General features: G+C 48.7%; 1 protein-coding gene across 1 annotated transcript in view; it reads left to right on the top strand.

Moving 5' to 3' along the window:
* The window catches only part of LOC101070153 (adhesion G protein-coupled receptor L2-like), a 67,706-nt gene that overhangs the window by 26,184 nt on the left and 17,840 nt on the right, over window positions 1-23,682 (top strand). The window contains 6 exon segments of the mRNA XM_029831049.1: window positions 3,549-3,762; window positions 7,075-7,184; window positions 10,434-11,234; window positions 18,041-18,340; window positions 18,989-19,089; window positions 19,886-20,071. Coding sequence (XP_029686909.1) covers window positions 3,549-3,762; window positions 7,075-7,184; window positions 10,434-11,234; window positions 18,041-18,340; window positions 18,989-19,089; window positions 19,886-20,071 — 1,712 coding nt within the window.

Genomic DNA, 23,682 nt, shown 5'->3' with positions numbered 1-23,682 from the left:
TTCACTGCAGTCGTCACATGAGTGGGTTTTATTCAAAAGCTTACTCGAGTCCCCGGTTAGCCGTCAAAATATTCCAGATTTATGGATTCAAATACTTTGGGAAAGAACAAAAAAAAGAGGGACAAAAGAGTCAAAGCACTGGTGATGCTTTGAAAAACTTCACTTCACCAAGGGAAAACCACTCCACCACTCCGGATGTTGGATTATGGAGGCATCCCTGCTGTTGTAGGAAGAGCTTGACACTTTCAACCAGTAATATTGGGAATGAAACAACATAAAAAGACAAACAAACTTGAAGTGTTCCCGCTGCGGCCGCGGTGGGGGCACTCTTATTTGACTAAAGGCTACACCCTCCTTTATGTTGCAAAGAAAGCGTCTCTGTCGGACCCAAGCTGGGAACAATGGGGGCCAGCCTCGGGGAAACGGGGCCATTTGCATGCAGCTGTTTGCCGTTTCCCGGACCACAAAGGCCAATCAAAGGAGCCTTAATGGAGGATGACAAGCATCAACCGAACGCCTTTGCTCTCTATCTGTGTGAGCCTACAACACTGTGACCCCCCCGCACCCAAAAAAAAAATCCCTTTTCTTGGACTGCTCAAACATTCCTCCACTTCTATTCTTTCATTCACCATCTGATGAACTGAACCAGGAAAGTTTGTTCAGGTTAAAGGTTGGACATGGCTGCACTCTTGAGATCCAAGGCAATGAGCGGACCAGCTTCACCAAATGGTGTGTGTGTGTGTGTGTTGGGGGGGGGCTTCCATTGTCTCTGTTTCATCTCCATGGTTTCAAAATCCACCAAGCGTTGGTCTGTGGATAGTTTTGCTCTTCTGTGCCACAATGCCACTTTCAATTTCAGAGGTGTTGATGGAAAACAAAATATGTCTGAGGATGTTGAGGACTGTCACAGTTGAATTATAGGCTGTCCACAGAGGAAGAAAAATACCCCGAAAGCAACTTATTGGGATTCCTACCTCGCCCGTCCTTTGCTCTCTTGAGCTCAGTCGAGGGCTTTGCAGGCAAGTCGGGGGGGCAAAATGTGTAAAGCAACTTTCCACACAGTCAGTCACTGATCAAAACGCCCTTTAAAATACAGCTAGAGGCTTTGAATTGAGATCTGAACCAGTTAAAACTGTGCCAGCGTGGTTTCCTCTGCTAATTTGATTAGAAATGCTGCAGTATTTGGTTCCACTGGTGTAACGTTAGATACTGTAAAGGCGAGCGAGGGATTGGCTTATGGATTTTAGACATTGTTTTGTAGACCTCCTGTCGCAGTGCTCAGGTTTGGCAAAGTTGAGCTGCGTGGCGCAGAACATCAGACAGTCCTCCTCTCTTTGAAATGTCCTGACAAAACTCGTTTAAACCTAGAGAATCAGGACTAGAGAATAACCACATCCTGAAAGCTTTGGTGTCACGAGGCTTCTGTCTTAGCTGCACTTAAAGCTGCAAAACTCAAAAGTATATTGACTTCATCTCTCCTCCACCCCCCTCCTCTGAGTATGGGACAAGAGAAATTCTATCTTGTGTGTACTTTCATTTTTAGACAGATTTGTCATTACTTGGCCAATTACAAGTTGACAAGACAGCCATTAATGAGGCTGAGACTATCCACACATTGGAGAAAAGGCAATTTGTTCTTCAGCCCGCCACTGTGGTCTTGATACTCCCCCTTAATTGATGTAGTGTTAGCCTATGACCAGGAAGATCCATACAGGCTCGGGAGGTATGGGGGTCGTCAGGGCTCGGGCCCCAATCAATCGCAAGACGTGTGTCGACAGCAACGCGCCATCGTGCCAGAATGGTCTGATGGATGGGCAGAGAGAAAGGAGGCCCCAGCAGCAGGCGCTGCACGTTGCCTTTTAGCCCAAAAAACGTCTCTCCACATGTGATTTTAAAGCTCCACCAAGCGCATTCTTTCTGTCTGCTCCCTGTAGCCGCCGTGATAAACCCGTCACTCCTTCCATGAGCAATGGCAGGCGGGACAGTCATTAGTCTTTGCAGCAAAGCCGGTGACTTCACTCTGGTTTTTATCATCCGCCATTCTGGACCAGTTTTCTGAAAGGGCTGGGTAATTGTAGAGCTTATTGGAATGGATGGAGTGACCCCACAGGCCTCCACTTAGAGTCCGGCCGCACTGACGTCTCTTAATGAGGTGATAAACAGTCCAGCTAAGCAGAATCTGCTGGCCATTAGATAGATCATGGTTTTTTAATGAAATGTCTAGTGGCAGAATGCCAGGGAATTTCTACCATTTTCATATTTTCTTATTCTGCCACCTCTGCTGTGTCTGTAAAAGTCTCCTGGAACATGTCAGGACTTCTTTCTCTTCTCAATCACATTTGATTCGCTGATGTCTTTGCAGCTTTTTGAAAATGTGTGACACGACGGACTGATGTCGACCAGCATTACGGGCCGAGCCGGGCGTAGCCGTCCGGAATGACTTGCAGTCGTGTGGGTTCCGGGGTAGGAATTTCAAGCCGGAATTGCTGCAGCTATAAGCAGTTCAAACAATGCCAATTGTGTCAGACCCTGACTGTCGAAAAGTCTGAGGATAATTAGAGTGAGGGGGCAAAGTGAACCCGGGGTGGCAAGCATTAGTACATGACAATGCTTGAGAACCAATGGGAGCAGGGAAAAGGTAACAGGCTGAAAGGAAGCCTAATTAGCACGGAGCAGAGTAGAAAATACAAATGGTAGCTGCCCCCTCAGGGGCCCTGTATTGCTGCAAACAACGGTGATTATTGACAGTTCATGCAGCGCTTGGTGCATGTGTGCCTTAAATAGAACGCATTTGCAAGTCCTCCTTAGGTTTATAATTGTTTTGCCACGATGTGGGACAGCGACATTCCTTTTTTTTTTAAATTACTTTTGATTATTTCTAAGCAGTTGGGTTTTTTTTAATGACGGGATAAAATACAAACAAATCGTAAATATCTCAAAGGGGGAACAGACTTCAGTGGGGGGAAAAAAGCTCATTTTCTTACTAACGTGGAACTTTCTGGCCGCCCTCCCAGCACCGTCCTCCTCGTATGGATTTTTTCCTCCTGTGTGGAATCTAACCTCTTCGATCGCCAACCCTGTAAAATGGATTATGTTACAGTCGGCTCTGCCAGGATTGTGCCTTTTTTTGCACTATATATAAAAGTAAAGCTGGAGAAACAAATAGGGAAGTTTGTTGTGCAAAAGCTGCCTCTGTGCATTCAGACGGGCCTCGTCTCTGTGGTGGACGTCCTCCAGGTGGGGGCCGTCACGCTGTCTTGCTCGTCCACCGGTTTGCTCAAGAATTTATGAGGTTACTAGTTGTCTCACATGACTTCCATTCGTAGCCAACATTCAACAACCACAGAGCCAGAGAGATGAATTGTCTTGACTTTCCCTCCGTTCTTCCATGGCGTGTAATGGCCCGTCTGTTTAAAACTGTGGTAAACACTCCGCTGCTGTTGCCTATTTATTTTGTGCCTGTGGATTTTTACCGCACGATGTGTGGTCTTATTGTCTTGAGGCGTCCTCCCATTAATTCCGCCCTTCTTCTGCGTCCCCCTCCGCAGGTTTCAGCCGCGCCGCTCTGCCCTTCGGCCTGGTCAGGAGAGAGCTCTCATGCGAGGGATACGCCATTGATCTCCGTTGCCCCGGGAGTGATGTCATCATGATCGAGACGGCCAACTACGGTCGGACCGACGACAAGATCTGCGACGCTGACCCGTTCCAGATGGAGAACGTCAACTGCTACCTCCCCGATGCCTACAAGATTATATCACAAAGGTAAAACGCGGGGGGGCGGAGGGATCCCATTTCACAAACATGACCGGCAGCCGAGGACCCCTCCTCCTGATCGCCACACAAAAGGAAAACGCTTGCACTCGCCCTGCTTTTATCGCCGCCTACATGCAGGAGAACTTACCCACATCTTATTTTGATGTCCCTGCTCTCCTTCATCAAGCCAATGATGTGGGCGACATTTCGATGTTCACAAAACTGGGTCGCATATTAATTCTCGACAGGCAGGAACTGACACCCGCGAGCGGGAGCTTTTTGTTTGACTCGTGATCAGCAGCGCCCAGAGACTGCGAGTCACGCGATGCCCCCTTGATCCCACATCTAGAACATTAGTCCTGCTTGGTTCAAACACTTGTGCCCCACAGAAGTGGCGTTGCTCAAGGTAGCGAGTGGCGCCTTTTACCCGATTATGGGGCGACGTCGAAAAGCAGTCCAGCGACACACTCGCTTGACTGATATATGGGTGTGTGTGTATTTTTAAAGGGCATCCATTGATCTATTTATAATTGTTAACCAGCACGGTTCATAATGATGTGCTAACCTGGCCTTTAGCATCCTAGCATTGCCACGCAAGGCATCTGAGGACGTCCCTCCTTGTCTAATCCCATGAGATTCAGCACTGCAGAGTAGCTCTGCAGCAGATCAGACCTTCCTGTGTCTTTTCAGATTTAGAGTTCAGCCCACTAACACTGTAACACCTCGGCGACCTGCCCGTCGGTCTGGCTGCATCCTGCTGCACTTCACACCAGCAGACCCTCACTGGCTGCAGCTGCACTCCAAACTTATCTCCACTGAAGATCCCCCGGAGGCAGCGTGCAAGTGAAAGCCCTCCGAAGCCCTGCACCACAGCCCTTAACCAGAATTATTCCAACGATCCAGATCAGAGGGAACAGACTCCTGACCCTAATGAAGGGTGATGCGATAACAGGAAGTGTTAAAGCTTTTGGAGGCTCCGTGCACCCCTCCATCAGTCTGCAGCAAAGTAAAACAAGGAAGGAATCTAAGCAGTGTCACATTAAAGGCCGATGGGCTGCCATTATGAGGGAAGATTAGCAAAAGGCAGCATCACCGTCAACAGATAAACAAACATATTAGACAAGATTGGGGAGGTCGACACAGTTGGAAGTCTGCTGAGCGGTGTGCAAACCCTGACGAAAAGTATTTACCAGCAGCCTGTTTTGCACGACAAGAGGTAATTAGGCAGAAATCAAATGGTTCGAGATCCGATTTCTAACTCGGAGCACTTTGTCAAGTAAAATATTGAGCTGTTGACAAAGAAAACAAGGCTGGAGAAAGGAAGTGTCAGTTAAAAGAGAATTTTGGAGAGCGACCACCAGCCTCCACCTCTATAGTTTCCTCCAGCCAGTCTAAGTATGGCAGGTCCATGTGTGACCCTGTTTCAGTAGCCTCATATTCGCAGTCCCACTGCAACTACCAGAATAAATCTCTTTAAAAAAACATGTCAAAGTTGTTCTAGAAAGGACTAAAACACTTATCTAAGTTGCCTGTGTGACGCTAAAGTTCCACTGAAATAAAGGATTCATCTTTCTTTCTCTAACATCTAGTGAACATTTGGTACACAATAAGGCTGGACATCATATTTTACTGACTGGTTTTGACTTTTCTGTGAAGGTTAAAGTGGTTCACCTGTGTGTTCGCACCCCTCTGGTAGAGATTAAAGTGCCATAAACAAAGATATGGCTGATCAATGGTTCCCTTTGGCTGGTTTCATTACGGGCTAATTGTCCCTAATTCATCGTTATGTAAGCAGCGCTGCCGCTTTTAAACGTGAATTCAGCACACGTATTCATGTCGTTTAGAATGCGCCACAGCAACAAGGCTCTCCTATCCAGCTTTTGAATATTGCCTTGAAATTTGAGTACTCGAGTATTTTGAATGTGTGTTGAAACTGATGTCCCAGTCTATTTCTGGCAACCTGTGACACGCACACACACACACACACACACACACACACACCCTTTTCTATCTTTCATAGACATAATCCATTACACGGCTTTTTACCCAATTAACTCCCAACCCTAACCTCAACCTAAACCCAATTCCAACCTCAACCTTAAACCCATCAGTCCTTCAAACAGTCCTTTGAAGTTGTGGGGCCCAGCAAAATGGCCCCACTTTGCTAATAGATTTAGAATTGCAGTACTCAATATGTAGTAAATGTGAGGAACCCCCCCCCCCCCCCCCCCCCATACACACACACTCGCGCACACACAACGTCACACCCCAGTTAGGCCATAAAAGAGAATCTCTTAAGTGCAGCTGGCCCTGAATATCACGTTTAAACCATCAGTGCTGATGCTGTTTGCTTATTTCATAATGGACCGTGCAATTTTAAATTAATACATAATGTCTAATAATCCATTAGTTTCAGCGGAAGGGTTTTAATAGGAAAATGTCAAGGCGCATTTAGAGAACGGCCGCAAAAGTGAAATCTCCCTCTGGTTGATGAACACACACTTGCCTTGTGTCTCACTTGTGTGTGAAAGGTTTGCTGCTGTTGCCGTGAAGCTGAAATGTCATTTTCAACTTCTCGAGGCCTCTTTCATTACTAATGGTTCTTTAAAAGTCGTGCCCAATCTTAAAATTGTATGCGTGTCTTGCACAAACGCCACTGACCTTTTGAAATATTTATCTAAGGGTAGCGGCTGTTGACCGTCCTATTCTGGTGCCGGTTGTCTGCTTCGTGCTCCTGATGCCGCTGTACACTATTTACACTCATTTAATCCTCTGCTGTGTGTTTCTCGTCCTCTGCCTCTTTACTTGTAACACCTACACACACACACACACACACACACACACACACACACACACACAGTCTTTTCAATTCCATCTGTTAAATCCTCAAGGACCACTCTTTCATGCTGGATGGTATGCAACCTCTCCAACAGTGACACATTAATGTTGTGTTCAGGTGCGAGGACGGTTCCACGCTGCTGCCTGTCACCTGTCCTGTGTGTTTTAATTAACGCCGTCCTCCTCAATAGCGACGCGAAGGTGCTGCGGAAGGAAAATGCTAGTTTCAATTCCTGACATGCCTTTAGCAGCTCCTGCACTCTGGTGTTCATTACGGCATGCTGACTTCCTTTAACGCCTTCATTCCCTCTGCCTGTTGGACAGGGCCTAGGTTAGAATGCACGGTCCTGGCTGGGATTTCATCGATTCCTCGAGTAGTCGTGACAATGGACTTTTCTCTCCTCTGTGTTATTAATGTTGCTGAGTGCTGTTGCTGTGGGCAGACGTGATGAAATCTCTGGTCAATTTTCTTTCTTTTTCTAGGTGCAACAACCGTACGCAGTGTGTGGTTGTCACTGGCTCTGATGTCTTTCCTGATCCATGCCCTGGCACCTACAAGTACTTAGAGGTCCAGTATGAGTGTGTTCCCTATAGTAAGTATCGCCGTGCAGCTCTCACACTGACTCTTTACTGTGTGCTTTTATGGTGTAGAACTGACAGATGTGCTGTAAGTACAGTCTCTCTCTAGCTGTTTTACAGACAATCCCTCAGCGGCACGCTGGAGCTATTTACAAGGCGTTAATGATGATAAATGAAGCATTGAGTGTTGCAGTCATTTAACGGATCTGCTCTCCATGACTACTACACAACACTATTTTTTACCACAATCTCCATCTTTGCCATCAGGATCTGTTTTAGACCCACCCAGGTTCTGAGTGTGGGTAGATTCTTCATTTTGAATATGGTTTAAAAAAAAAACAACAGCTCTGATTTCTTAATCTCGGGGGGTGTGAATAGTCTCTCTCCAGGCTTTATTTGCCCCAGTAGCTATAATTTCTTAAACACAATTTCTGGCACTTCTCTCCTTGATGTGCTTTCTGCAAATGGGAGTCGGAGTCCTCAGCCAAAGCTCTTTATTTGTGAAGAGGCATCACTCTTAACCCCGTCTAAACCCATGGCTGAAATATCTCACATATAAATAGTGTTTGCATTGTGCTTGCTGTGAATATTAATCACCGGCTGCTGAAATAACAGGATGATTTAGTGTGGTTGATTACACACATTGTAGCAACGACCTAACCAGCCACGTCTTCGGGAACGTACAAATCAGCATGTCAACGCAATTAGATTTACACAATGTTTTTTTTTTCGTGGATTTCGACAGATAAATCTTCAGACATGTCTGAAATTCCGTCCCCGTTCTTCCCACTGTTTGGGTTGGAAATGCTTTCCGCTTCCTCGCTTCTAAAGAAGCCTTTAGAAAACGTTTTCTTTCCCCGCTGTGAACTGCGTGTGTGTCTTCACGCAGGGATTTCTCTAAACCGCATGCAAATAAAAACAGAACTTTCTGCGATTATCAAGGAAAAACTAACAATTAACCACTTTTCAATAGTTTAAGTGTACGTTTATTTAAAAGAATGGAACGTGTGGAACTCGCTAGGAGTGATGAAATCGTGTAGAAAATTCAATAGGACCTGTTTTAAAATGCAAGTAGAGAAATGTTAGAATAGCTTTGCACATTCCAGCACAATTAATCACGCAGGAAACTCACAGATCCCAATTTGTAATTGCATTAATAACAGCCTTTCACAAGCTGCCAGTGTGACTGAATGTTGGTGTCAAGTCATGGCAGAATCCCATTTTTTGGAGTGAAACATGAATAGTTGAATAGAGAGGAGAGTAGTAGTTGGAACATTTAGAAATGGGGCTGATGGAGGATAAAACGGTGTTAGTCATGAGAAAAAGCCCGAGATGATCGTGCGCTTGCATCAGGTTACGCGAAGGTTGAATCGCTTGAACGCAGCCTTGTTTTGAACGCGTTGAAGTTGAAGGTGAGTTATTCTCCTCAGCAGGCTTGTCAGGGAGCAGCTTTGGACCCCAGCAACAAAAACATTTGCGAAAGAAATTGATGAATTGTAAACGTTTCCAGAAACCCCCCCCCCCCCCCGCCCCCTTCAAACAGACCTCCCTTTCACCTCCAGTCCCGTTCCTCCCTGACTAACCTCTGCTCTTTTTTACCTTTAACTTCTAATCCCTCACCTTCCGTGGCTCCAGCTCCGTCCTGCGACTGCAGCACCAACGGGGGTCGTGACCTCTGCTCTTTCTTTTCCCCTCTAACTCGTCCTGTCTCACCTGAGAAAGTTCGTAAAAGACTTGTGATTTGTTTCTAGGGCGGTCGGAACAGTTTCCGCCCTCCACACATGCCAAAAATAACGTTAGCCAACAATGTTTTTGATCTAAATACACCAGTAGGATTAGGTTTTGAGGGATTTAGTCTGTATTTTAAGTGGATTTTCTATTAGACCTATGAATGACAGATTTAATGCAATGGAAAATTTAGCATCTAGCGTGTCTCCCTCTGTAACGTGACTGTTTTTATGTTCCAGCCAGAGAGGCGGCTATGCTAACAAATGGCTTTCTTTCCACTCCTAGCTGTTCCTCTCACAGCAGCGCCGCGGTTCCTCTCATGGTCATATCCTCCAACTAATTCTTCTCGTTGTAACTGGTGGTTGACTCACGATAACCTTTTCTCTTCCCTTTTGCACTCCTTTTGCTTTCTTTTCCAATGCCTGAAATAGAAGTGGAGCAAAAAGGTAATTGAGTGGTCTGGCATCCCCACCCCCACCACCCTCCTCCCCCCTGGCTCCTTGTTCTGTGGTGTTGAGTACCTCACGTCTCCCCCCCCCCCCCCCCCCCACCTCCCGATAGCACACATGGAGTTGATATAAAAAAAATTTTTAGGAAAGAACAAACCAACAAAAGCAAATTTCACATCTGCACAGCCATGAGACATGGACTCAAGCTAGCTTGGTGTTATTCTCTTCCAGGGAGTCTTTCCTATTAATGCCCCTGAGGAATGATGGCTGTGTGTAGACGTATATCTTAGATTTGCTTGGCCCGGTTTCTGCTGCACCCATAGCACGTGTCGTGAACTCGCAGTGATGGCTGAGTGAGATTGGCTCCGAATTACAAAAGCAAACAAAAAACAACCCAACCAGCATTTGACACGAAGACAAAAATTCACTGCCCCGCTTTCTTCAAACCCCAAACCAATTAATTTCTGACCTTGCTGTGCCCTCCCTCACCCATCAGTGGTTCCTCTTGTCTTTTGCCACAGAAGTCGTGAAAACTCCTTTAGCGCTGTCGTCCCACGTCTCCCCCAACCGCCACGTTCATTTAACCTCTGCTTTGCTGCCGCCACCGCCATTGACAACCTGTTATTCACTCTTCCCACAAAGATGTGAAGTCTGTTGCCTTATCATTTTGGTCTCTGACCTCAGTCGTGTGAGAATGCATGTACGGTGCATCCATGAATCCAGCTGTTCCTGTGACATTCGATGTCACGGCGGACTGGTAATCAACTCTGCCCATTTCATTTTGCAGGAGTTTTACCATTTCTGTTCCTATTTCCGTCTGTTCTGCTCCTTGCTAGGACGTAGCAGCACACCCTCGAAGTTGTCCCACCCCTCCCCCTTTGCTCCGATCGCCATGATGAGACCTTCCTTTGTTTTGTCTCTTTCTCTATTTGTTAGTTATAGAAAAGCCAAATCGTTACCTGAACAGATTCTTTCCAAATTCACAGTCCCTGACCTTTGCTCGCCGCCCTCGTGCGGCGCTGATTCTGGTGCACGACGAACGTTTCAAACCTTTTGATCCTGTTCCACTCTCTCCCCTGTCACTAGTCTTCATTTGTCCCGGGACTCTGAAGGGTGTAGGAGACACCACCTTCCTCTTTGAGGCAGAGCAGCAAGCGGGTTCCTGGTGCAAAGACCCCTTGCAGGCCGGCGACAAAGTCTTCTTCATGCCCTGGACGCCGTACCGAACCGACACGCTCATCGAGTTCGCCTCCCTGGACGACTTTAAAAACGGCCGCCAGACGATCACCTATAAGCTGCCACACCGCGTGGACGGGACAGGCTTCGTGGCGTACGACGGCGCCATCTTCTTCAACAAGGAACGCACGCGGAACATCGTCAAGTTCGACCTGCGCACGCGCATCAAAAGCGGCGAGGCCATTGTCAACAACGCCAACTACCACGACACCTCGCCGTACCGCTGGGGCGGCAAGACCGACATCGACCTGGCTGTGGACGAGAGGGGCCTGTGGGTGATCTACGCCACCGAGCAGAACAACGGCCGCATCGTGGTGAGCCAGCTCAACCCTTACACGCTCCGCTTCGAGGCCACCTGGGACACGGCGTACGACAAGCGCTCGGCCTCCAACGCCTTCATGGTTTGCGGCGTCCTGCACGTGGTGCGATCGACCTACGAGGAGAACGAGAGCGAGACCGCCAGGAGCCAGATCGACTACATCTACAACACCAAGCTGAGCCAGGGCACCTACACCGACATCCTGTTCCCCAACCAGCACCAGTACATCACCGCTGTGGATTACAACCCCAGGGACAACCAGCTGTACGTGTGGAATAACTTTTACATCCTGCGCTACGACCTGGAATTCGGGCCCCCGGATCCCGGTGAAGGTGAGCGCCGCTCCGCCGTCGGTTTCCTTTCCTTGCCTTCCCTGTCTTCTGTTGTTCGGCTGCGGCGCGTCACAGAAGACCGCCCTTTAATTTAAGATGCAATTTCGGCGCGATGGAGACAGGAGGTTTGCGTTGGTCTCGGAGAAAGGCCTCATTTGCGAAGAGAAATTACAGATTCGCCTTGGAATGAGGGATTGTTCCCAGCGGGATCAAAAACAACAGCTCTTTATTACTCCGAGGTGGAGCTCCTCTCCAGCGGTTCCCTATCAGAGTCGCCGGCCTCAGATCTTATTCATAATCACAGTTTAGACTGTACTAAGACACCTTTGAGAAATTCTGTACTCCACACGTCTATTATTCTTTATTTATTCCAGGGCTTGTGGTTGGGTTGCCATGGCTACCCCAGCTCTACACGATGCCTTTTCTTCTTGCGGTAGATCAAGAGGCAATTACCATCTTATTTTCAGATAATAAAGCTAAAAGTCTGAAGTACCGAAGTGTGAATTATGTACCACATGGAGAATCTGATGAGGAGAATAGCTGGAAAGTGATAACAATTAGCAGAAGGATCGTGGCAGGTGGGCTTAAATTAATCCGTGAAGCGCGGATAGGTGACGTACATGTCGTCAGGCAGTGACTTGATGATAGGCGTAATTACCTGGCTGCACCCCGCAGAGCTGGGCCGAGTCTCCCGCATGAAGAGAAGCGAGGAGCCTGACCTTAACGCCGGCGGCTCGGGTCGCGCCCCGAGGACTGAACCTGATTAGGTTGTGATTTCTGACTCCTGGATATTTGGGGGCGGGGGGGTTCGCCAGAAGGAAATCTGATCCTTGACCCGGGCGGTAGAGGATGGAGGCCGCGGTGGGGACTGACATTGATGTCTCAATGGCTGCTGTGTGCTCTTAGACTCCGCCCCCCCCCCCCCCCACACACACACATCATCGTGTCTGTTTGTTTTCCCGCCGTAGCACCAAAACCCGACACCCAAGCGTAGAATTTTGTGCCTGAATCCTCCAAGCAGATATGAAAAATACTTCAATCACTTCTTCCAGCCTGCAGACTGTCTCCCCAACTGTTCGCCTGCTGATGTATGTAAATGTAATTAATAACTAAATTATCATAATTAGCCTCCTTGTCTCCGTGGAGGCTGACAGAGAGGAGAAAAGTGGTCATCACAGAGCGTTTCCAGTCAAGGGTTTAATGTACTCTCAGCTTCTGTAATGCCTCAGTAAACATAAATGCCACGTAAGCTCATTGTTGTCACTTGCTGCAGGAGCCGCAGATGTAATGAGGGACTTGTTCATCTCACTTGTTATTCTAAGTACCTTCTGCAATGGAACCCGTCATTTCTGACGAGGTTATTTTTTTACTGAAATGTTGCCGGATCGGGGGAAAAAGGGGGCTGGAACTACTGAGTACTGAGAATGCTACTTGAAATTAATGGCTTCCTCTTTATTTATTTTTCCGCCCCACGCCTGCGCCCACGGCTTCTTTACCTCGTGGCTCTCAGGATTTATGGACGCGCCGAGAAATGCAACAACCTGTTCTGTGGGGTAAACTAACGGTCCGGAAATATCGCTCCTCTTTATTCGAAGCAGGGGGACGCTTCAATTGTTGGAGAAATTAATTCTTCCCCATTAAGTCCCACCAACTGCAGCTAAAAGACGAGTTTTGTTCACGTTTTCTGGAGACGACGGCGTCTCTGCTTCATTCCCTCTGAAGTGTTTATCCGAGACGATTCGCAGCATCGATCTTTTCCCGCTGATTCTTGTGAACAATCCACGCGTGTTTAAAGAAAAGGCCTTGTTCCGCTAATGCGTTGTGAGCGCAAAATGGCGATGATCAATACGGAGAAGGCGCGGCTCATCAGGGGTCTAATAAATAGCACGCATCATTGCCAAACTTCGCTGGACGTCGCGACCACCTTTAGCTGCGGGGTTTAACTGATTTCAGTCCCAAAGAAGAACTAATCAGACGCCAGTTACTGCCAAGAGCTTTTTGAACTAACAAGGAGAGAAGGGAGAAAATTAATTTGTCTTTGAGGTAGCATTGATCTGAGGCCTTTAAGAGGAGAGGCATAAAATTAATAGCTGCGTCCAAAAGGCTTTTCCAGTCGGCGTACCCGTAATCTGGTTGCACAAAGCCCAAGTGGTCTGAGTCTGAATTGAAAATTTAACACAAACCCCCCCCCAGTATTTTCATCCCTCAGCCATTTTGTGGTTAAACCCAGCTGTGCAGATCGCTGCTCTCGGGCTTTGATTTCCCTTTAATGCCTTTAAGGTCGCCTCCAGGTGAGCCTTGGAGATGGAGGGCCGACATTTTTAGACGCGCCGAGCGCTAAGCCTGTGTTCCGCCCTCTAGAGCATCGTGTCTAGCAGCGGTAAAATGAAAAAAGAGCCTGGAGATTTGCGAGGGCTCTAATTGTTGCGTGTCTGGCTACGGATCACCGTGGCTGAGATTATGGAAGGAAATTCTTTAAGTAAATGTTGAAGATGCAGCCGACTGAAGGGGCTCGGAGTGTATTTTTGGCCGCTTCCATCTAATCCTTTCTACGTGCGTGTCTTTGTTGTGAGTTCCTTTGGCGGCTCGGAGCGTTTGCTTGTGACTGTCCCCAGAATTTACCCCACACAGCCACAGGATGTGTCCAGCTGAGCTTATACTGTCTGCTGCTCCTCAAAGAGCGCCAGCAGAGCGGGGAGGCTTCCAACAACGCTGCAATCCCCCCCCCCCTTTTAGCCAGAATGATGACATATTCCACACAGTTTCTTAAGAAACGTGATTTGTCTCGTGGCCCTTTTTTTGCCTTCCAGCTGCGCGCTCTCGTCATGCAGGTTAGAATCAGGCAGAGCAGCATGAGCCTGTCTAAACAGCCTGGATTAAAATTCATGTCTTGCGGGATTTCTTGCTCTGTCATTAATTACCAGCCTCGGTTCCAGGTAAAAAAGACCAACTGCGGCCGCTGCTCTGTTCCAACCCTCCGAGACAGTCTTGCTATTGAGCCAAATGCAACGCACCGTGAGTTACGGCACGAGGATGAATTAGATAAATCACGCTGCGTTTAACTCGTATGGGTACATTACGCCAGCCGGGTTTTTGCTAAAGTCGGACATTTGGGGAAATGTATCTGTGAAAAAACAAAGGAAAAGGTGCGCGCGGGTGGAAATTTATGAAGCCGCATAACAGTCCGTTACTGGAACTAAAGGCTAGCTTTGCACCGTCAGGAAAAAAACCAATCGCCCATCAAGGGCGTCCGCTTAATCACCGACTAACGGTGTGTGATGCTCAGAGAAGATTAGGTTTTCCGTAACGCGTCGCAACGTGCGGCTGCCTTCATTCCCATGCTGTTGGTTTGAAGCGGGAAGGGCCGCGGAGGATTAGCATGGGATGTATTTGATTAGGCCCACATTGACGGGCCGAGTCCTCCCCGACACTCGTGAAGTCAGGACATTTTTGAGTAAATTCAATCAGTTCGTAACCTTGCCAGTAAATCCCTAACATAATCCTAAATACCCCAATAAACCCAATTTACCCCTGGGATCATTATTATTATTCTTGTTAAAAGGATTACTATCTGATAGTGCTTGATCACATGAGAGCGAGGCTTAATCGACTCTGATCGGGGAAACCGAGGAGCTGAGCAACGACGCCGGCGTCTGGAGAGATCCGCTCAACCCTGTCCGGCAGAGAACGCCCGTACTGGCCTTAAAACAAACCCGTCACCTCTCGTGTAATAACGGGGATTATGGGTGCGATACTTGTGCGGAATGAGCTTCAAACGCCAATGCTCATAGGACATCTTTAGCTCCGATCCTCTATTATTTGTCTTCCTCCGCGCTGATGCCTAAATGTCTCCGGGGGTGCTGTTAAGTGATAAAACTAATTCTCCCTCAGCCCTGATGTCTTGATTGATGATTATATGGAACAGTTCTCATTCACTTCAGGTCTGTTATAATTCGCGCCGCCTGGGCAGGCTCCGGCGGCGGCCATTTTTCACGAATTCATTCCCAAACTGGTCCATTATTTACAAGAGGTATTATTCAGCATATGGCGGCAGCATTGCCTTTGGTGTCAGATTGCTCATAAAGAGGGATTTCGCTGCCTCCTGGGAGAAATGGTAACTAATTGGTGCTCCGGCTTGAGTGCTATTAAAGGACGGAGCACTTACCGGAAAGAGACGCACTTTTTAGGACGCAGACATTGTTTTGTTGCGCAGACCCATCAGAACAACATGTCATTCGTAGGAATCCAACAACTTTGGGAAGATTCCGCCAGTAATCGGCCAAACAGCACAAATGCCGCTACAATCACGTAATCGGCGAAGCTGAATAAGTGCTGTTTTTCTCTGGAGCGTCTTGATGTTCGGTTTCATCCAAGGCAATAAGACCTTGTCACATTATCTCAGAAACCCAAATCTAAGTCTTCAAATTAAATCTTTCACTCAGCAGCAACAAAATCCAAGGTTGTTTGAATTTGTGACCACGGTAATTATTCCTATTAATCCACCACTCCTTTTATTACTTATTTCAATTCCGAATGAAACATTAGCTCGTCGCCGAATGGAGCCAGATGATTGTTAGAACGTTGCGTAGCCTGAGGTTTAAAAGCGGATATGAACTCACGGTGAAAAAACTCATCAAAATCATCCAAACAAGAAGCCGTTTAAGATTCAGCCCTTCCTGGGATTGTGGGTCGCTGAGTTCTGTTCTCTGAGATAACGAACAAACAATGCTTTTCTATAAAGGAGGCTAATGTAACAACTTCTTACATGCTACCACGGTCAGGTAGCCACGGTAACAGTTCACGCATCAGCTAACACACAGGGGCTGAGTTTGCGTTCAATTGACTACCAAGTTTTCGAGCTAAGCTAATTAGCTCCAGGCAGCCGTCGCTCGTCTCTTTCTTGTTCCTGCACATGTGGTTTAAATCAGTCAGAAATGAAAGACATTAAAGCAAACGGTCAAGTTATCCCTTTAAAGATGATCAAAAACTTCAGACAAGCTCCACTTCAGATATTCTCTTTTCTTTTCCATTTGTGAGCCTTTCAGGTGCTCCAGCTTCAATAATTCTTTAAGAAAACCGACCGACATAAATGTCGAACACGTCGGGGCAATAAGGGGGTTCACATCACAGAGTTGGGCTAATAAACTGCAGTTTGTGGAGCTGATCAATCACAGGTTGTAAACGGGCTTTAACAGGCAGATGCATATTAGAGTTTTTGTCAGCCTGCGGAAGGTTTGCTCAGGTATGAGAGATTCAATATGCTGAAACCAAATTACGTTTAGCCCCGCCGCTGCTTTAAACGTGTTTATTGAATCCCCGGAGTGGGCCCTGAAGTCGTCCCGCATTTCACCAGTCTGTAAAAAATCCATAAAAGCGCTGATCCGTTTGCCCAAGACACCCGCTCCCATTTAGTTATATTGATGCGTATGATTTTGTCTGCAATCTTTATTCTTTTTGCGCCGCTGCTGATCTGTATTTGGGGCGGATTAATAGCTGCGAGGCCTCATGCTAACCACGAGTGTCAGCTGTGACACGGAGAGCCCCACCGGGCTTGTTAACCTGTGAACGCCTGGGTGACAGGCGTGCAGTAACCGGATGAGTGTAAGGTAATTAGCCAAGGGAAAAGGTCAGCAGATAAAATGTCACAATTCAGACTCACTGTGATGCCCGGGATTCATTTTATTCCTCTGCACCACGTGAACAAAGCCAGCGGCCACATCGGGACCTCTGGGCTTCGGAACAACACTCCAATCTTTCTCTGGAATAAATAAAGAGAAGGAAAGAAGGAAGGAAAGCCAAAGATCCTCTTGGCTGGCTGCTTTGGCTGGAACATGAATATGGGCTTTGTCGCCGTTCCCTCTCAGGAAATGGGGATGCGTGTCTGATGATGGAGTGTCAGATAGCATGATATTGCATTTTTACCAAAGCACCCGGGGACCTGAAGACAACAAGTGCCTTTCAGGAGGGCGGATCTCATTGTGGGAAGGTTCACCTATCTCCAAATACAATCTAGCGGCTGCGGGTAAAAGCGTACGCCCGCTCATGCAGGAGACGAGTCCACCCCTGTGGGAGGACACGCCAGCATTTCTCTTTATTTACATTGGCAGTTCGTCTTGTATGAAATTCATAGATTTCCCATTCCCGCTCTCATTTCCCAGTTATCTCCAGGCTCCGTGCAGCCGATACTCATCTGTGGTTCTGAGCGGGAAACACTCCTGAACAAAGGAGCGGACACGACCACGCATGAACACATATGCATGTTTGCATTCACATATAGATTTGACTGGCAGGGTGTGTGTGTGTGTGTGTGTGCGTGGGGGGGGGGGTTGAAAGGCGTTATTGCTGATGCATGGCTTTCGCCAGGAGCGGCGCGGCTTTATCGAAGAGTGAGAGCGATGAACCGGGCCCCCAAAAAGTAAAATGCAGGCGGACTTTGTCTTCATTGTTGACACTTAATCAGCCGCGGGTGCCGTGTTGGGAGGAAATAACTGCTGCGTGGAAGGATGGCGCTGCCACCGCTCGCCTTATTTATGGTCGCCAGCCTGCTAAAAATAGCCAAGGAGACGGATGCGCCGTGGCATTGGCAGTTTTGTCGGGATTTTATTTAGCGGGAGAACAGTGGAGAGGTGGAAGCAGCGGGAAGCTTTTTATTTCCCTGAATTACAGGCAACAGTGACTCTTGGAATACCAACAAGCCACGGGACTCGGAGCAGCCCCCCCCCCCCCACTGCTGGAAACAACGGGAGTTCAAGGCGAGGGTGTTTATGACTCCAGCTCTAATAGCTTCTCTCTTTCCTTTATTCCAGTGCCAACCATTGAAGATTCCTCCGTCTCGCCGCCGATGCCCAGGACCACCACGGCCCTCAGCACCGTCGCCGCGGGCACCGCGAAGGGCCCGGCCGACCCCACCATAGCGGGGGCCGACCCCAGGGACGGCAGGGACCCGTTTGAGGACCGCCGCGGCTCAGGCACCGCGCAGCCCGCCGCCCCGGAGCTGCCGCCGACCCCGAGGCGCTTCTGCGAGGCCACCAGGAGGCGCGCCATCGACTGGCCCCAGACCTACACCGGAATCACCGTGGACCGGCCCTGCCCGAAAGGAACCAGAGGTAGAACCTCTGAATGTAGTCCTCGCCGGAGTGTTACGTTTTAATATTTCCTCCGTCTGTGCGCCGAGCCCTGGGGGGGGGGGGGGGGGGGGGGCTGATCTGGCGTGATTACAGCTTCTAGTGTCCCTGAATTATGTATCACAGCAGTTCTTTATCACAACTGCGTCGTTGCTGTCTTATTATGGGATATTTCATTCCTTAGAAACACACCGGAGGGGGGGTACCTCTTAAATCTAGTGTTCTAAATCTATTAGTGGATTTAGAAAGGACGTTCCTTCGGCTCACGTCCCGTTCTGAAGTGCAGCGGCAGCATGGCGCCGATGCCAGTTCCTCACACCTGAGTCCCTCCAGACTGACGGCACGAAGCGAGCTGATGAAGTCGCCCGAGACGGGAGCGAACGCAGGCGTGCACGTCGGTGCCGCGCTTGCAGGCCTGAAGTTTTTCTTTCGGCTTTGGGATTTTTGTTTAATGGCCTTTTCTTCTAAATCTGATTCCTTTCTCGCTGACTGCAAGGGTCTTCGGGAGTGTTTGGGAAAGGGCCGTTTTTATCTGCAGCGCAGCATATGTATGAATATAAGATCAGCAGGAGAACGTGTTCCACACCCCCGTGGCCTCCCTCCAACCGTGGTTATTTTGTGCCGCTGCAGGCGTCGCCTCCTTCCTCTGCAACGCCTCGGGAACATGGCAGTCCAAAGGCCCGGACCTCAGCAACTGCACCTCCCACTGGGTGGCTCAGGTGGCACAAAAGGTAAGAAAATAATCCACAAAAGAGGAACCAATCAGTGGAGTTGATTTCTGACTGATGAAGCGACGTGTTTTTAATTACATTTCACGAGCACGGGCAAGAATTCTCTGTTCCAAAGCGAAAAAACGTTGGTTAAAATGTCAAATCCTGCAGATGGCTGCTGCGAGAGCAGCTTCTCTCTTCAGAGATTCACCACTTTGATGTTCTGCAGCCGTGCAGTTAGATGCTAATGAAGCCACAGTCTGAGCTCTGCTTTGAGTCTGTTTGTCTGAATAAGACGACGGGATGATTCTGCTTTCCCATCACCAACACGCCCGGATATATTTACCCTGCATGGACTGGGTTCTGCCCGGCTTTGACCCAGCCGGGGGTAGAAACCTGCACGGTCCACGAACGCAGCAGCTGCTAGCTGACTTGTTTATTCTGTGGAGAATGGAAAAAACATCTCATGCTAGCATGCGAAAAAAAGTGGCCACATGTGGCCAAGTGGAGCAGAGTTGGAAGCAATTTGGTCAATAAATTGATTCTCCTCCCGTGTTTAACCGGGACAACCAAAGAAAAGTGATCCAATTAAATGACCCACTCGAGCTTTAGCTGCACCTCGACCTGCGGACTCACTGACAGGAAATGACATCAGGACCGGGGTCGACAAGCAGAATAGCATAAAGCAGCGTAATTAAAAGATTATATGTCATATGGTAAATGCAACCTTCCCCCCACTTTGTTCCCTCTCCATATGCTGCGAATGCTTCCTGCTTTTTTTCCAGCTGTTTTTAATCGATGTCGCTGCTGTTTCCAGATCCGCAGCGGCGAAAACGCTGCTACTCTAGCCAACGAGCTGGCGCGCCACACCCAGGACCCGGTGTTCGCCGGGGACGTCAGCTCCTCGGTGCGGCTGATGGAGCAGCTGGTGGACATCCTGGATGCTCAGCTGCAGGAGCTCCGGCCCAGCGAGAAAGACTCAGCTGGACGCAGCTTCAACAAGGTACGGCAAAAGAAAAAAAACCTGCGCGTCTCGGTCCTTCCTAAGCGGCAGATCCAGGGGTGTCCTTTCTCTGCAGCTTAGCTGTTCCACCTCAGAGAAGCTAATTGCCACTGTACAACCAAGACTTGAGTTCATGTACCAGTCTCCCCCAGAGCCCCTGCACCATTAGACCCAAGACCCACCTCCTTCTCCCAGCTGCAGTCCCGTGAGAGAAGAGCGACAGCTTGAAAAATGACTGGTATTCATGGTTTGTTTAGGCAACGTTTGCTCTGTAAACAAGGTGATTTGCACCAAAGCGACGCCTGCGCCCCAATGTTCCGACAGCTACAATGGCCATTATTGCTTTTGAAGATAAGAGCTAACAGTTTCCGCGCCTGCAACAGTGCGGCGAGCTCCGCATCAAAACAGCGTGTGACTGTCTGCTTACCGCCGCATAAATGAAAGAACTGAAAGAGTTCTACTGTCCTAATTTAAAAAGTCAGCCACACTTTCAAACACGGCTTAATTCACGACGGGCATCGGACCCCCCCCCCCCCCCATTCAATATTACCTGCAAATGTCGAGACGTGACGCAGCAATCAGAGACGCGGTTAAGAAGAGTTATTTAACAAATCTGCGTTTCTGATGCGACGGTTTGACATTCAAAATTCTCCACCTCCTCAGTTTATTGTCGCTGTTGCTCTGAATTTTTGGATCCGGAACTGTTTTTAAGAGGTTATTAGCGTTTTGAAATCGCTGTCGCTGGCTCGTTAGCTTAAAAACTTTCTTGGCATCAGAATAAAAAAAGTTTGTCCGTGACTCTTTTTGTCACATCTGGGTGATTAAAAAAAGCAGCGTCTTTGACACTTTATTTCCGCTGTTCTCTGGCCAATAAAGCTTTTCAAAGCTCTCAGTGAAACCAAGCGAGCCGTCATCCCAGGCCCTGTCACCTCGCTCTGTTGACGGTCGCTTGCTCGTACAGGACAGGACGGTGCAGCTGCAGGCTGCCTTTTGTTTTCCTCCTCCAGATGTGCACAGACAATAAAAGCAGAATTGGCCACGCGGCATCTGTTGCAAGATAAAAAGCAGGGTATACATTTGCATTTGTTGGCCCTTGATGTGTGAGCGAGAGAGATTTTACAGCGCGCAGACAGAAAGGAGCTAACGAGCGCTTTAAACAAAAGCACGACCAGCGACCGGCAGTGGAGCGGATCAGAAAGCAGGAAAAATTGAGCTAATGCCCGTTTAGGTGTCACAAAGCAACACCAGCCCTTTAGAGCCTCTTGTTTAGGCGTCTGTATACGTGCACAGTGCACGGCCATCGCAGGGCGTCGGGGTGCGACGGTGCAACGAAATTAAGACGCGGGTTCATTCGATGCCGAGAGCCGGAGGAAGGAGCTCGGAAGCTCATCCCACATTATTCATGGTCTCAGAATGCGGGTGCGCCGCTTCCTCCTCCACGGTGTGGGACCCATCGTCAGACAGATTCACACGCTTTTCTCCCATTTCCCTCTTTTAAACAACTGTAATACCTGGTAAGTGGCCTGATTTAATGCTTCCTGTTTTCTTACAATCTGTCTTTTGTGCCTGATCCTCTTGTTGTGTGGAAAAGCTTCAAAAACGAGAGAAGACATGCAGAGCGTACATGAAGGTATAATACCACTGTAGGCTTTCCATGTTGCTTTTTTCCCTCCCCCCCTCCCTCCCTCTGATCCCTAAACGCCTCCCCAGCAGCATGCTGCTCTGTCTGTCCGTGCCCTTGATTGCATTGTTGCAGTTTTCTGCCCGGTGACCTGCCTGCACCAGATAAGGCTCCTCTCCTCGTCTCTGTCCCCTCCGTCCTTCTGTCCGTCTCAAGATGTCAGCAATCACTCTGCCTTTGTGCCATTTTCTCTCCTCTGTGTCACTTACATGTCTTTCTTTTCAATTTGTGCGTCCCCCCCCACACTCCTTCTCTCACCCTCCATCTTCTCATGTCGGCTTTTCATACGTTGTGTGAATAATTGCCTTCCCACGGTCATAATTGCACCTCCCTGTCTGCTAGGAGTGTGATCAAAGTGGCGCTGTGCTCACTTCTCACTTGCTCTTGCAAATCTGGGCGCTCGCGTCCCCACAGCAAAACAAAAATCACAGTTGTCCATTATTAATTTCCTAATTTCTTGTGTTTCTGCTTGAAATATCTTGCGTTTCATGCGACGTGGCAGCCTTTATTGCCTCGGATAAGCTCTGCTGAGAGAGGGAGCTCCCAGGAAACTTCGGGGGAGCAGATGTCTTGCGCAATCCGGGCAGATCTGATTCTGTGTTTGTCAGCGGCTCACGGGGGGCCTCCTCATAAATCTGGGATTGTTTCTATCGTGGGGGTTTCATTTTACTGAGACATGAATTTGCCTCCAAATGATTTAGAAGTGTCATTTTTAGGCTTGTAGCGGCGCGGCCCCCCCGGTGGGTTCTTGTTCTCTGTCAGTTGACGTTTGTGGGTTTTTAAACAATATGAATCACGAGAAGACCGCAATGTACAAAAGTAACCCATTTCAATTTTAGATTCCGGTCTCCCGCCCTCGTTAGCGCTACGTGCGTTAGCAACCGGGCTGAACACGGATTTTCAGGCATATTTTAGTTTAGTTTTGCAAGCTAATGTAGCATAGCCGCGAGTCAAAACTGCAGTGGAATTAATTTTGCTCCTTTTCCTTTCATTTCTGTGCATCCAAACAAGCGTTGCTCTGTATTATGGGCTGTAGCAGCAGCCTTACATAGTTACACCATCTTCTCTGACCGTCCAGTCCGTGTGCCGCACGTCTGGCTTCCTTTAGATGCAGAGAGACCCTCCGTCGTGCCTCCACGACATCACACCTGTGACTGTTGCTTTTCCTCCCCCGGGAAACGTGACGGAGAGTTATGGGTCTTAACGTGGCCTCCGGGGTCAGGCTAGCTTGAGCTCCGCTCAAAACATCACCGTTTAAGCATTCCCGGAGCTCCCCCTCATGATTCCGTTCCTTATCGACAATGAGCTGCAGACCCACCCCGACCAGCACCCCAGTTGACCTGCGCCTGACCGAGAAATACGAAGGATTCCATCGGAATACCGATCCAGCCCCGCTCCGAACAAATTAGAGCCGAACAGCTTTTCCCCCCCTCCAGATTTCATGGTTTCTTTGAGCCAGCTCACCGCAGGGAATGAAGACTCGGTGTCCGGTTGTAATGGCTCTGACCCCGTAACGGCCACGTCCTCCTCTCCCTCTCGCTCTTCCTCTCTGGCTGCAGCAGCCAGCGAGGTCAGAGATTGATTTCTCTGGTGTAAAGACATGCTGTGTGTCCTGTGTCTGGATACTCTCACCATTTCTGCGGTTAATATGAGTTGGGGGGGGGGGGGTTAAACCTTGTGGTTAATCATACGTTGCTGCGGGCTTCGGCTGAACGCCGCCGTTAACTGTCGTTTTGGATAAACCCAGCTGTGGCTAATTGGTGCAGTACCAAAGAGCTGGTTGTGGTTAATTACCGGTATTGTGGTTGGACTCTGGTTAACGGCACCTGTGGTTACGCCGTCGTGCTTCCAGATCCAAGACTTTCGGGACGGCGGTCTCAGGCCGTGAACCCACCCGGTCCGATCGGCGCGCGACGCCGCGCAGCGCTGA

The sequence above is a fragment of the Takifugu rubripes genome, chromosome 22 (genome assembly GCF_901000725.2).
Source record: "Takifugu rubripes chromosome 22, fTakRub1.2, whole genome shotgun sequence".
In the NCBI taxonomy this organism is placed as follows: domain Eukaryota; kingdom Metazoa; phylum Chordata; class Actinopteri; order Tetraodontiformes; family Tetraodontidae; genus Takifugu; species Takifugu rubripes.
This window is presented reverse-complemented; position numbering and strand designations above follow the sequence as displayed.